At 36.8% G+C, this 12,785-nt stretch overlaps 1 protein-coding gene across 8 annotated transcripts in view; it reads left to right on the top strand.

The window, feature by feature from the left end:
* The window catches only part of LMO7 (LIM domain 7), a 187,204-nt gene that overhangs the window by 130,108 nt on the left and 44,311 nt on the right, over window positions 1–12,785 (top strand). For 3 of the 8 annotated variants that reach the window (XM_039544106.1, XM_039544125.1, XM_039544132.1), the window contains exons 6-13: window positions 2,397–2,427; window positions 2,857–2,970; window positions 3,450–3,648; window positions 5,988–6,240; window positions 7,280–7,573; window positions 7,884–8,018; window positions 8,424–9,143; window positions 10,660–10,689. In XM_039544106.1, the coding sequence (XP_039400040.1) occupies window positions 2,397–2,427; window positions 2,857–2,970; window positions 3,450–3,648; window positions 5,988–6,240; window positions 7,280–7,573; window positions 7,884–8,018; window positions 8,424–9,143; window positions 10,660–10,689 (1,776 nt within the window). The remainder of the gene's footprint in view (window positions 1–2,396; window positions 2,428–2,856; window positions 2,971–3,449; window positions 3,649–5,987; window positions 6,241–7,279; window positions 7,574–7,883; window positions 8,019–8,423; window positions 9,144–10,659; window positions 10,690–12,785) is intronic. The other 5 variants (XM_039544153.1, XM_039544161.1, XM_039544115.1 and 2 more) reach the window with 4 other exon arrangements.

Genomic DNA, 12,785 nt, shown 5'->3' on the forward strand with positions numbered 1-12,785 from the left:
CAGCATCCTCGCTTTGCCCCAGGCCCCCTGAATCCTCTGGGCGGCCCGAGTTTTGTCATGTTAGGATGTTGGCAGGTTGTGGCAAGCTAGTGGCTAGCCATTTTAAAAAGTAAAGTTATTGCTAGTTGCCCATAATGTTGCTGCACTGTGCAAAATACAAATATAAAGTACCACCTGCACCAGAGATTTAAAATACAGAAGAGAGAACATAGAAATATGAGACACACTGGAAGAGCCAGAAACAGTCTAGGGAGATAATTAAAAAAATTCTTTAATCATTTCTCATAGGTTTTATTTCTGGACTTTGCATCTTTGGATGGTATTTAAATGAGGAGGCAGCTATCATATTGGGGTTGAGAGGTTATTTTCCCTGCCCTCCTGCTGCATCCATTGTAACAGGCTGCTCAAAAGTACTAATTGCTAGTAATTCAAATTAGAGGAAGCAAAGAAGTGATGCAAGTGCCAGCACAGAGTGATAGAAAAACTACTGGATAGGTCTGAGCAACTCCTTGACTTTCCTATTTCATTAGAGCAGCAAACCTAAGGCAATTTCACCTCATTAAACTAAGTTTTCTTGGGATTTTCATGTGTTTTCTTCTGTATTGCTCTAAGTATTATAGAATATTTCGTTAACCTACACAGGTGTTCTATAATGATTATTAAAACATCCTAAAGTAGCTGAATGTTTTCCAGTTTCAAAATAATTGGCCTGAAGCAATCCACCAAAACCAATGAAAACCAGAAGTAAACACTGTAATATTCATTGAAAAGCCTGACTGAAAAAAAACATCTGTGACTTGAGCCCCAGAAATACACTGTGGCAGGCCATAAGGGGTCGGGCCTTCAAGTGTGTACACAGCTGCCAATCCCAGAAAACAAAACTTTAGTTTTTATCAGGCAGGACACCCGAATTGACTTCAGTGGTTGCAATGGAAAATAGAGGTAATGGCGTCTTAATAAATAGTTCTTAAATTTTATAAAGTTAACACTTTTTGGGTTGGACTCAGAACTGATGCAGTGGAAAGCATAAGAATTGTATGCTCATAGTGGCTCACCATACTCAGAAAGTGGGTTTTCATATTCTTTGCTTTATCAAAAGTTTCTGAAGGCTTATCAGGTCGCCTTCCTGTTTCCAAGTGGAGCACATTAGCCATCCACCCTGATGTTTAGGTGTTTTAAATTTATTAGACATGTGGAATGTTTTGGAGAAAGGATCATTTTTGTACAGAAGGGAAAAGTTCCACCTGAACCAAGGTGGAACCAAACTGGTCGGTACAAAATCAGTAAGATTTTGGGAGACCATATAAACAAGTCCTGACAAAAAGCAGACATGGCAAGAAACACTTAGGTCAAAATATCTGTTAAAGTTGTCAGTGATACAAAGTTATGTATGTATGCTGTAAAGGACAGGAGAGATATTATAGTTGAACTAGATGAGGATAGACGCCTCCCTGGAGCCAAGAAGAAAAGGGGAAAAGTCCCAGTCTCCAGCCAACAATTACATTAGATAGGATAAAATGCTTTCATAAGGGATGTAAACCCTCGTAGTCCCTGACAGATTACTTCATAGATGTCCACCATAGGATTTCTTCCTCACTTGAAGTATCTGTTACTGAAACAATATGATCTTATATGGAGACTTGGAGAGCATCGCCAGAAAGAGGAGTTTCTCCTAATTTTCCTCCTAAAAATTTTATTGGAGGAAAGTACACCTTGATTCACACACCAAAGCACTACAAGCAAGCAGTTTTGAAACAGGTTCACTAATATTACTGCTTGTACACTGCAAGTGCATTCTCTGAAGTATGGCCTTCTCCAGATGTTTCCAGTTTCAGTTGCTCAAGTTTCTGAAAAATTCTTACTTGGCAGAAACTTGCTATGCATGGTTGCGGCTCAGAGGCAAATATTTTGGAAAATATACACCAAAAATACCTTAAAGTTACAATCTGCAGATGGAACCAGAGAGACCTATAGATCTTCCAGATTAACAGGGAGTTTATCCCCAGGAAAATTAGGCTGTTTGCCACTTTATCTAAAGCTTTCAGTTTCCCAGCAAAAGTTATAAAACAAAACCATTCAGATTTTTGCTTTGGTATGGTTTTCCCCTAAAGTCAGAAATACTGATTATAATGAAGGTCACATTCTCTTTTACAGAGAGAATGGTCTAAAACCTCAGACCACTGTTTCTGCTTTCAGCTTTGTTCTTGTATGTAGTGGCTGAAGTTGTAAATAATTGTATTTTTTTTTAAAGAATCAAATCTATCCATATTTCATGGCAACTTTTAACTGGGCTTAAGAAACGTAGCTCTGTTTTTTAATACTACATTATTTCAGATTAAAATGGTATTGGGTGTTCTAGTCAGAAATACTGAAATTCTTTTTTTTCTCCTTTGCAGGCAAGAGGAGACCAATAGAAGACTTAAAAACGTAAGACATGTTTACCTTAATGCTTTCTGAAATTATTTCACGCTTACTCCAGTTTACTATTTTAAAAACTTCTCTAGTCATGTTGTTGTCATTCTTAGCTTAGTCTTCAGCTATTCATGTGTCTGGTGTACATTAGTACTACCTTACTGTGTGTCTCTTCCTGGTTTACTTTACTAAAAGAATGAATTAGAAACAGTAATAATTTAATATTCTGTCACTGACACACATCTGGATGGAGCACAGTGGTAACTGTTCAGCTTATTTTGATTGAGACAGCCTGGCAAATATGTGCCAAAAAAAAAAAAGATTTTACACTTCTTTATGGAAAACCTGAAAACAACCACAGCAGTTTGTGTTCAAACATTTTTGCACTGGCATGATGTTTAATAGTTAACTAATGAACTTCTCAATTTGTTTTTTTGGTTTTAGGTTTTGATTACATTATACTGGCTGGGGAGGAAAGCACAAAACAAGTCTGGTTACAATGGTCCACACCTTAACCTTAAAGCATTTGAGAAATTACTAGGACAAGCTCTGACCAGGGTAAGAAATCCAGATGGAATAGTAGCTGCTATGTACTTTTGTAAGGCAGAGTATTAAATGTATGCTGCATAGTTTGCCATATGCCATGCATTAGAAATGTCAACTCCAAACATCTCTTTGGGGTTTAATTATATTTTTCTTTGTAGAAAGATGGCAGATATTTCTCGTCAGATTTTTTTTTCTAATGCACTTAAAGCATATTTGAGTTCTTCCACTACCAGGTTAATAGTGGATTGTAGACTTCATCTTCCCTCATTTATCTGAGAGAACCTAAAGAATTTTCTTCTTTTTTAACCAGAGAAAAATTAAACTTAAAGCATTGAACTGGGTTTCCCTGTCCTAGGTTCTGTATATTTATTTGAGATTCTTAAAATATGTTTGTCTGAGCTTCAGGGTGCATTTAAAATTGTGTACTGCATTATGTAAAATAGTACCTGCTTCTTAAATTGCTGAAAAAAATAACTAACTTATTCCTTTAGGCCCTCGAAGAATCTAGCAGTCTGAAAAGCAGTGGCAGGGACAGTGGGTACGGTGATATTTGGTACATTGACCGTGGAGAAGCATTTTCACCTTCCACTAGCCATAAAAGAGACGATTCTTTCGATAGCCTGGACTCCTTTGGTTCAAGATCTTCCACAAGCTTTTCATCAGATATAACCTTGAAGGGTAGCAGTGAAGGTATTTTTGCTTATTAGGGTTCTCTGTTAATTTATGGATTGTCAGAGACAGATTGGGGGAAGAAAGTGTATGGACCTAATATTGCAGTTGCTCAACATGTTAAATTCCCACTGATTTCAAAGGCAGCTCCAAGTTAGAGGTTGCTGCAGTAGCACTGGGTGCCATATCAGGATGTTTTTGCATGAAGAGTTATTGACTAGATAGCAGCTGACTGAAAACAAATAATCTAGTCATACAAATGTGTCTCCAGTTGGACTCTTTGGGACTTTTGCCCCACTGTCCTCCCTCTTGCTCATTTTTAAATTGTGTGAAGGAATGTATAGGGGTTTGGCTGCTGACCACTTGCCTATGACCAGGTTTTTCTCTTATCCCACACTGCTTTGCTAGGAAGTGAGATTGATCTTTCTGTTGAATGGCATGACTAATAGTGAAGGGTTTTTTGTTTTTTTTTTTTGTTTTTTTTTTGTTTTTTTTTAAAGTGTGTGGTACAGAGTTAGGCATAGAAGTTTATGGTGATCAGGGAATAATGTACAGGCCTTGTGGCTAAAATGATAATCTGTATGTTATTCCCTGATCACCAGAAACGTCTATGACTAAGAGTGCTTGCCAAAAAATTTGATTTGAAACTTTTTGATCAATAATAAACCTTCGTGGAAAATTTTCATTTTTTTCCAAAAACTTTCAACATCATAACCCAAACTGAAAAATAAAAAGTCTCCTATTTATTTTAATTAATACATACCTAACATTTTTCGGCCAGCACTAATGATGGTTTTCAGATTTTAGAATCTCCATGGGTGTGTCTAGTTTCAAAGGAGATGCTACATGAGATTGCTTTCTGTGAAGAACTGGAATGCCTATGACTTATTTAAAAAATCCCAAACAGCTAAAGGTGTAAATATTCTACATATTAAGTTAAGGCTATTCTACTGTGTATTCACTGTTCCAATGGCTAGAGCACTGGACACTACCACTGATTTGTTGTTTACTCTTGGCAAGTCACTTTACTTTTCCGGGCTTGTTGCTTCATTTAGAAAATGGGGATAGAAATGCTTTGTAAAGCACCTTTTTAAAGCAGGCTGAGAAGAGCAGGTGAAAAGTCTAATTATGTAATTTACAAATGATGTAACACATGCATAAATATAATACTTATCTAAGGGCATTCTAGCTCATTTCCAGCTAGAGAGGTAATTTTCCAGCTCAGATAGACGTATATGTGCTAGTTTGAGCTAGCCCACCAAAAATAGCAGTGTAGTCAAGCCACTACCCTTGGCACAGTAGCTACGTTGTTGTTTTTCACAGCTTGGCCAAAGGTAGCACATATACATCTTCGCCAGAAGGAAATTACACCTCCAGCTCCAGTGTAGATGTACCCTAAATGTGGGACTTAAATCACTAACAGCCAGAAAGATGAGAAATGAAGCTTTGTTTCATTCTTAATGCATCCTGTTCTCCTTTGCTTGTATATTTCAACACTTTATGTAAGATTATTTAAAGATCTTTAGACAGACCTCTTAATTACAAGTCTCTTCTACCTTGTTCTTTTTGTAGGCATAAGTCAGATCACAAATATTTTTCACATTCCCTCAGAAACCAGCATTGAGGTCAAATACTTTAAAAGGTTTTCATTCCAGTTTGAAAATAGATGTAATTTCATTTTGGCATTCTAGTTTTTATGAAGAAAATTGCCAATAGCAAAGATTGTTAAATCAAATTCCTTCAATTATTTTTGAATGTGGCATATGTCCTGTAGTTGAATGCTTTTAAATTTCAATAGTAAAGTAAAATTGATTTTATAGTTGTCCAAGTTTGCAGATCTGCTTAAACAGTATAACTTACAAAATCAAATGTGTAAATTGTATGAGCTGCTTGGTCAAGGTTTCATAGATTTTTCTGGCCTCAACCAACCTCTTTGGAGTTGTGTGTTAATCTAATGACCTCTCATTAATCAAAAGTATTATATTAAATTTCTCAGTAGTACATGAAATGTGCTAACAGTCTTTTTTGACTAATTTGAATGGCAAATGCACAACTTTAAAATAAAATTTAGTTCTGGAGATTAGCACTTTGCTTTCAGCCTCAAATGGGGACAGTAAAACATTCATTACATTCTAACACTAGTATGTAAACCAATTTCAACCTAATGCATCCTATCAAAGCTTCATGATGCACTTCTAAAAACGCCTCTGCTATTATCATGTTAGTAGCTTTGCATGTTTTCAGGTGAAACTTCTGAAAATACATAGCTCAATCGACTTTATTTTTGTTTATTTTATTTTAGGTTTTAGTCGGAATAAAATCTGGAGGATAAACTCTGGCTTTTTTTTTTTTTTTTTAAGGTTGTGAAAGTGACACGGACTCTGAACTGCCTTACAAAATGCATGATTCTGGCAAAGATAACATGTCATATCGCAGGATTGCTGTGGTTGAACCAAAACCTACTACAGACTTCAATCGGTTCTTACCCAGCAACAGGAAACAGGCACCATATATGCCAGCACCGCTCAGGAAAAAAAGGATAGAGAAGAATGAGGACAACAGAAGAAGCTGGGCAAGTCCTGTCTTCACTGAGCCAGATGGAACATTTTCAAGGTACTAGGGTGGTATCTAATTAGAGCAACCTTGATTTATGGCAAATGGAATAGACTTATTCATTAAAGCAAGAGAAGCTGCCCTTACTTATAATTAAAAGTAAAGTATTGGAGATTTACAAAATAAAAAACATTGTTTCTTTGCATAGCTGGTTGATTAACATTGTGACATGGATAAAACTTTAACAGTGGGAATTTATATGATCTTAAAATGCAGAATTAAAGCGACTGGAGCATATGTTTAACCTTCTTGGTTAAAGCTTATCCAATTTTGTTGTTACTAATCTCTGCTGTCCAATTTTCCAATTTCTAAATGTACACACTTGAGATTAGCAGCCGTTTTTGAGGCTTCATCACGACCTAGGTGATTTCACTGTCTTCACTTTGTTCCTGTTTTGGTCAATCTCAGTGAACGAGGAAAGAATCCTTTAGCTTCCTGTCAGAATAGCAGAGCAGAATGTGGGTTTACAAATCCAGCTTCCCTGCAGATGATCCATGAGTATGAAAGTGGCTCTGATTCAGAAGATGAAAGAAGACTGCCTGACGTGGTTATGGATGATTTAGCAAAACGTAGATTCTTAATAAAAAAGAACTCTGTGAGTTCCGCTGCACCTGGACATCTTTACATCTTGCACAAGGACTCTCCTAAATCTTGTTTGCAACAAAATTATCCAGCTGGTCCATTAGCTGCTGTGCTTGAACCGATGAGGTCAGAGATACTAATCCTAGATCCAAATTATTGTACTACCAAAATTGCAATCCATAAATAACTGCATCAAAAAGCAAACCTTTCTAATCAGCATTTGTTTAACTCTGCTGATAAATTACTACATTCTTTGTTGTCAAATTCCTTTCTTTTTATCAGATGAAATAAGATGCTGTTATAACCACTTAACTTTGTTCTAGTGCTGCAGTAATGGAATTGGAAAACTAATTTGCTTCATTCACAAATTTGAACTTTTTGAGCCAAAAAGCATGTCTCTTGCGTATTTTGTGAAGCTGCTCCTAAAGTATCTTAATTGATTGGATATTTTGAACAGTAACCAGAGGAGGCAGAGGCATTTGGACCCTAAAGAGGAAAGCAAGCCAAAAGTTAACATTTCTTCAAAATTCTCCGGCTATTCTGATGATGAGGAAGAAAAGACAGTAGGCATCCCAAACATTGAAAAAGATGATCTCTATGTTCGCAAACTAAATTCTGCAGTTTCAAACCCAATGGTTTCTTTTGACAAGTTTCTACCTAAGTTTTGGACTCCAGAAGAAGAATTGCATTGGAAAAACATCAAAAAAGGATCCTCTTCCAAACCATGGTATAAGGAGCTTCAGGGATTCAGGTTTGTGTGTGCATGCTCCTCTTACATCTCATGCATGCACACCATTTGAGTGCACTGTAGCTATAAATGCATCAAGAAACCTTTTTTTGGCCTGTTTTTTTTTTCAGCTCCACTAGCTGTTTCTTTAAAGTTTAACAGCTGGCTTTTTTTGTGTCTTATTTGTTGCTCAAACCGAGGTTTTTGCAGGGAAATAAACTGATGTATTATCTGCAATAGACAATTGCACCTCTATCTTTTTGTGCTTTAGTCCATAATTACTCTAAATATTTCTTAACTTCCCCTCTTTTCCATTCCTCATACTACTCTACAGTAGAAGGAAGGCTGATTCTGAGGATGAAGATTCAGCCAATAAACAAAGCAATGCCAAACCGACTGCTGATTATGTGGGGAAATCATTGTCCCAAATTGCAGAAGGGGGAATCACATACGCCTCTGATCAACCCAGGTTGATATAATTGCATGAACTGTAAAATCTTGCTGCATCAAGGGAAACTACTAGTAGTGCAACAGTTGAGTGGATTAAAAGTGCAATGTGATGTTGCTGTTATCTCCGTACTTAGTCACAAGTTGCTAGTTTACTGACAGGCATAACAAACTGTAAAGGATCATTGGCTTTGTGTATGAGCATGTGATCTTGCTGTTTCTGCCAAAGTTAATATGCTGTACTATCATTTTAGAGGGGTGGATATGTGCTGCATTATAGCAAATACTGAATTGTGTGTGTGCTTCTCAGAATATTCCAATTCTAAAACAAATGCTCCTCTGAATACTTTTTGTCTGCAGTCTGAGTCTTCTGGCAATTAATGATATTCTACCTTCCCTTTGTTTTGTTTTGTTTTATATGCTTCAGTCAGTTTTCATTACTTCAGACCCTCCAAAAATACTCTGATGACTACTTGTCTTCTGAAATGAAGACCAAAATTGATCCTACTTCTGGCCCTAGGGTCATAACATGCAGAAAGAATATTTTTTTTACGCCAGGATGCAACCAGAGGGAAACTATGAATGGAGACCTATATCCAGACTTGGAAAATGACGATTTGTTTGTTCGGAAGACTGGGGCTTTCCACATAAATCCAATTGCTCTCCAAGCTTTTGAATACTTTAGAAAATCCTCTGAGCAAGAACCTCTTCTAGAGGGTGAAATAATTCTGCAACCCAGAGAAGGCCAACCTGTTATTCCAGACTTAGAAAAAGATGACATGACTGTTCGTAAAGTACAAACACAGAAAAAAGGGGTGCCTTTATCAGGTGCTCCAGACAAATACCATCCTGCACTCTTTCCTGATCCTTGGAGCCTCCCACCAGAAATCCAATCCAAATTTCTTTGTTTACTTGACAAGACTATCACAACAGAAGATGAAAAAAATGGTGGTAGAGTCTTATCACCCTCTTTGCAGCAGAAGAAGGATGATATGCTGACTCGCAAGATTGAGTCTTGGAAAGTAGGAAGTGTTCTGCAGCCAGTCAGTTTTACTCCAGGTCCATGCAGCGAAGAAGACTGGAAAAAATGGGAGGCTATCAGAGAGGCCAGCAAAGTTAGACACAAGAAACGCCAGATGGTTGAGAGGTCAGGTTATGTCCCTGTGTGGAGAGTGCTTGTGTCTGAGTATTTGACATGTTCCCATTAAGGAAAGCATCATCTTGTACTGAATGGAACCATGCATGCAGTGTGAAACTGCAATGTATTTATTTTGTGTGGTTGTAGAAAAGCTTATGATGGGGCAATACCGTATTTTCAACATGGTTTAGATTATTCGATCAGTGCTAGTAATGTACACTGTATAATTTGAGACTGAAGATAACCTGCATCTTTCCATGATTGAGCAGGAAGATGAGCAATTACTCAAGAGACCATGGAAACCAATAAGGCATTTCTCAACACCAGTGTACAAACATTCCTAAATTATCTGTATACTTTATTGCAGGATCTTAGGGAATAGCAGCTCTGTTAATACTGCTTATGAGCTAGGTTTGAAAAAATTCCCGAGGCTCACTTGCCCACAGCTCTAAGGGTACTATACTAGGTGAAAAATGCCTGTGCCACCATGACCCTAAAAAGCACCCCCCCCAAATGGGTGTGTGTGTTTGTGTATGTATATATTTAACTTCCTCTAGCCCATCTTCCTTTCTCCAGTCAATTCTTCCCTTTTTTCAAATCAAATCTGTCACCATTTAATGCTCAACTCCTTGCCTGGCTCACAGAGCCTTGCTGTCCTATCTGCCCTCGGTTTTAACTCCTGCCCAGTCCTCTTTCAAACTCTGTGTTCACTCAGGGACAGTGGGTTTTTTCAAGTCCTCCTTATCACTGAAAATACGGAATTGCAAGTTGCAATTTTTCTCATTCAGCATCCTTATTTCATGACTGATACAATTTTATGTTCCAGCTAATATTGTGTATGTCATTAATTTTTAAGCTTAACACAGCAAAACAAGCCTTGCATTTGGTTAAAAGTATTTCTAAAACACCGGAATATAATTGACTTCTTAGGCTATTTCACTCAATAAAAATTATATTTATACTCAGTCTTCTCTAAGTATTTTAAAATTTAAAAAAATTAACTCTGCATCATATTGAATGCATCTGATTCTGCATCTTAATGTGTTAAGCTGAATGCATTTTTGGCATTCTGTTCATTCATTCCATTTGTTACCTTAGGAATGGGGAAATTAATTTGAACAAAAATATAATCTTTCTGAACCAAACTTTGTCTTAGGACTCAGTACAAAATAGTCATCATTTTTTTGTCTGCACTTCTTGGTGTTAGATAGCACTGGAAGAGGCAATGAGTAATGACTATTAGACTGTTCATGCATGATTTCCAAACTGAAAATACTAGGAATTGTGATAGGGACCTTTTTCGTATTGTGAGATTTTTAAGCTTGACTTCCAGAATACACAGTTTCTGGTAGGTTTCTGATTTGCATCTGAACTTTGAGGTACCGATCCAAGCCTGTAACTCCTGATCTTTTGATGTTCTCCCAACACTTTAGTCAAAATGCTTCCACATCAAACTTCTTATGTTCTCTTTACATATAGAATAAAACCCTGAAATGAATTTATTTTTGGTTTTTTGATTTCTCAGACTGTTTCAAAAGCTTTCTGATGAGGATGGGTAAGTTTATGATAAAAATATGAAAATTTCACCATACCATTTGTTTTGTGCATCTTATTAAACGTTCCCAGTAATTTTTATGCATGCATAATAGCTAAAAGCTCTTGCTCAAAGCACCATGTGCATGCTGCTCCGTAGTTCTGTACTTGAGGAATATTCATAAGTTATTGGAAACACAATAGCTATGCTTCTGATAGAAGCTCACTGTGGTATAAAGTATTGCATATATAGTAAATAAATTGCAATGGCTGCTGTTGTCAGGCTTTTTGAAATCAGCTGTGAAATTTCACTCTTGCTGAAACTTGCATGTTTTTTTCCCCACTATATTCAAATTGGATTTTTAGAGGTTTAACAAATCTAGAGTAAAACTAGTAAATATTACTTCTTCTTTAATGGAGGGTATGGGCAAGAATATGGAAGTTGATGTGAATTTAAATATCTATTTATCCTGATAAGAAAGTATAGGAAGACATCTCAACTGGCCAAGGTCCAAATGTGTGGAATAAATCACCTAGAATGAGAGAGAGAAGAAAATCAAGAGCAGCTTAAATTAATGTGAAATTAATTTAGCATAGCCTTTCCTATTATTTTGGATATCATGTTTCTGCATCCGAGGTTAACAGTCTTTGTCAAAGATGGCACCAAAAATCCAACTTAAAAAGAGGGCATCTTAAAATAAAAATTGATAGGCAAATGAGGGTAGCTTTCCTTTCAGGGTTATTTAAGGGTGTAGTTTCCACTAGAGAGGTTGGGCTTTCTGGACATTGTATAATTTATTGACTCTATTTATCCAACGCTAGGTGACTGAATACTGAGTGTAAACCTACTCCATGTTCTACTGCAGCAGTATGCATTAAAGCACAATTTTGTCATTTAAGTCTTGCTTTTTACTTGGCTTACAATATGTTTGTTGGGAAGAGGAGTGGGAGAAGAGGAGTGCTTCACTGATTTTTGCCTGAATATACTTTGTAGATTTGCATATGCACTAATGTTTGTTTTTTGCATGCTTTACTAATTTTTTCTAGTTTCCCCTTTTGAAATCTGTGCACTTTTTTACCATGATCTTTATTTCAGATTTTGGTTCATTTCTAAAGTTGTATGAAACACTTTTATTTATAATTGGTTAAATATTGCCAAAAATCAGCAAGGAGTGAAAACTGGTCCTGGAGAGAGCTCTGTTACATATTCAGAAGAGGGAGAATGAGGGTATATCCATTAGATAGGGTTTTGATGTTAAGTGATTACATACAAATCAACACACTTTTTATAAGTAGGTTTTAATCAAGTATATAAATTTAAATTATTTACATTTTCTATCTTGTTCAAGGAGAATATAGAAAAGCAAGAGAGAGGAAAGCCGTTCATAATAATTAGTGTATATTCCCTCAACCAGTCTTGAACACTTTTGGTGCTTTGATACAGGTTTATTGTAATACAAAAACAATTTCTGTGCCTGAAGTAAAAATGAATGATAAAAACAAGGACAGGACAGAAAACTAACCAAACAAATAGTGCCTGAGGTAGTAACCATAGTATTGTTGCTAGAATTGGCATGCTTCCCATTTTAAAAACAAAAACAAGGACAATAACTGAGTGCTCTACCTTTTACATGCTGAAGAGCAGAGTCCAAAGTCTTAGGTTGCCACTGAAACTCAGCTTAGCCTCTTCCTAATCCCTACTTGCATGCATCACACAACCACCACATAATTTTGTATAGCTCATGTTTGCTTGGCATAGGCCCAAGTTTGGAGGAGCAGATCAGGACTGACTGATTTTGGCAAAAAATAGGTGAAACTTGTACAATACCTTTTCGTGTTATAACTGGCTTAAGTGAGTACTGTTAATTCTTCCCTTTCAGGAGCATTTAGTATGTTCTATTGGCCTGGTGGTCTAGTGGCCATTCACTGTCATTCAGGTCATCATACAATTGGTTCTGTCTTCAGTCACTTTTCTCCCTGAGCTGGTTGGGTGGGAGTACACCTCAGGCAATCAGCTGAAGCACTGTGATGGGAAGGGAGGGTCCCATGTTACTCTAAAGGCACATCCATGGCCAATCCAGAAGAGGCTTTAAAAAAATTCAGAAACTGCAGGGATAA

Source organism: Mauremys reevesii, linkage group 1 (genome assembly GCF_016161935.1).
Source record: "Mauremys reevesii isolate NIE-2019 linkage group 1, ASM1616193v1, whole genome shotgun sequence".
NCBI lineage: Eukaryota > Metazoa > Chordata > Testudines > Geoemydidae > Mauremys > Mauremys reevesii.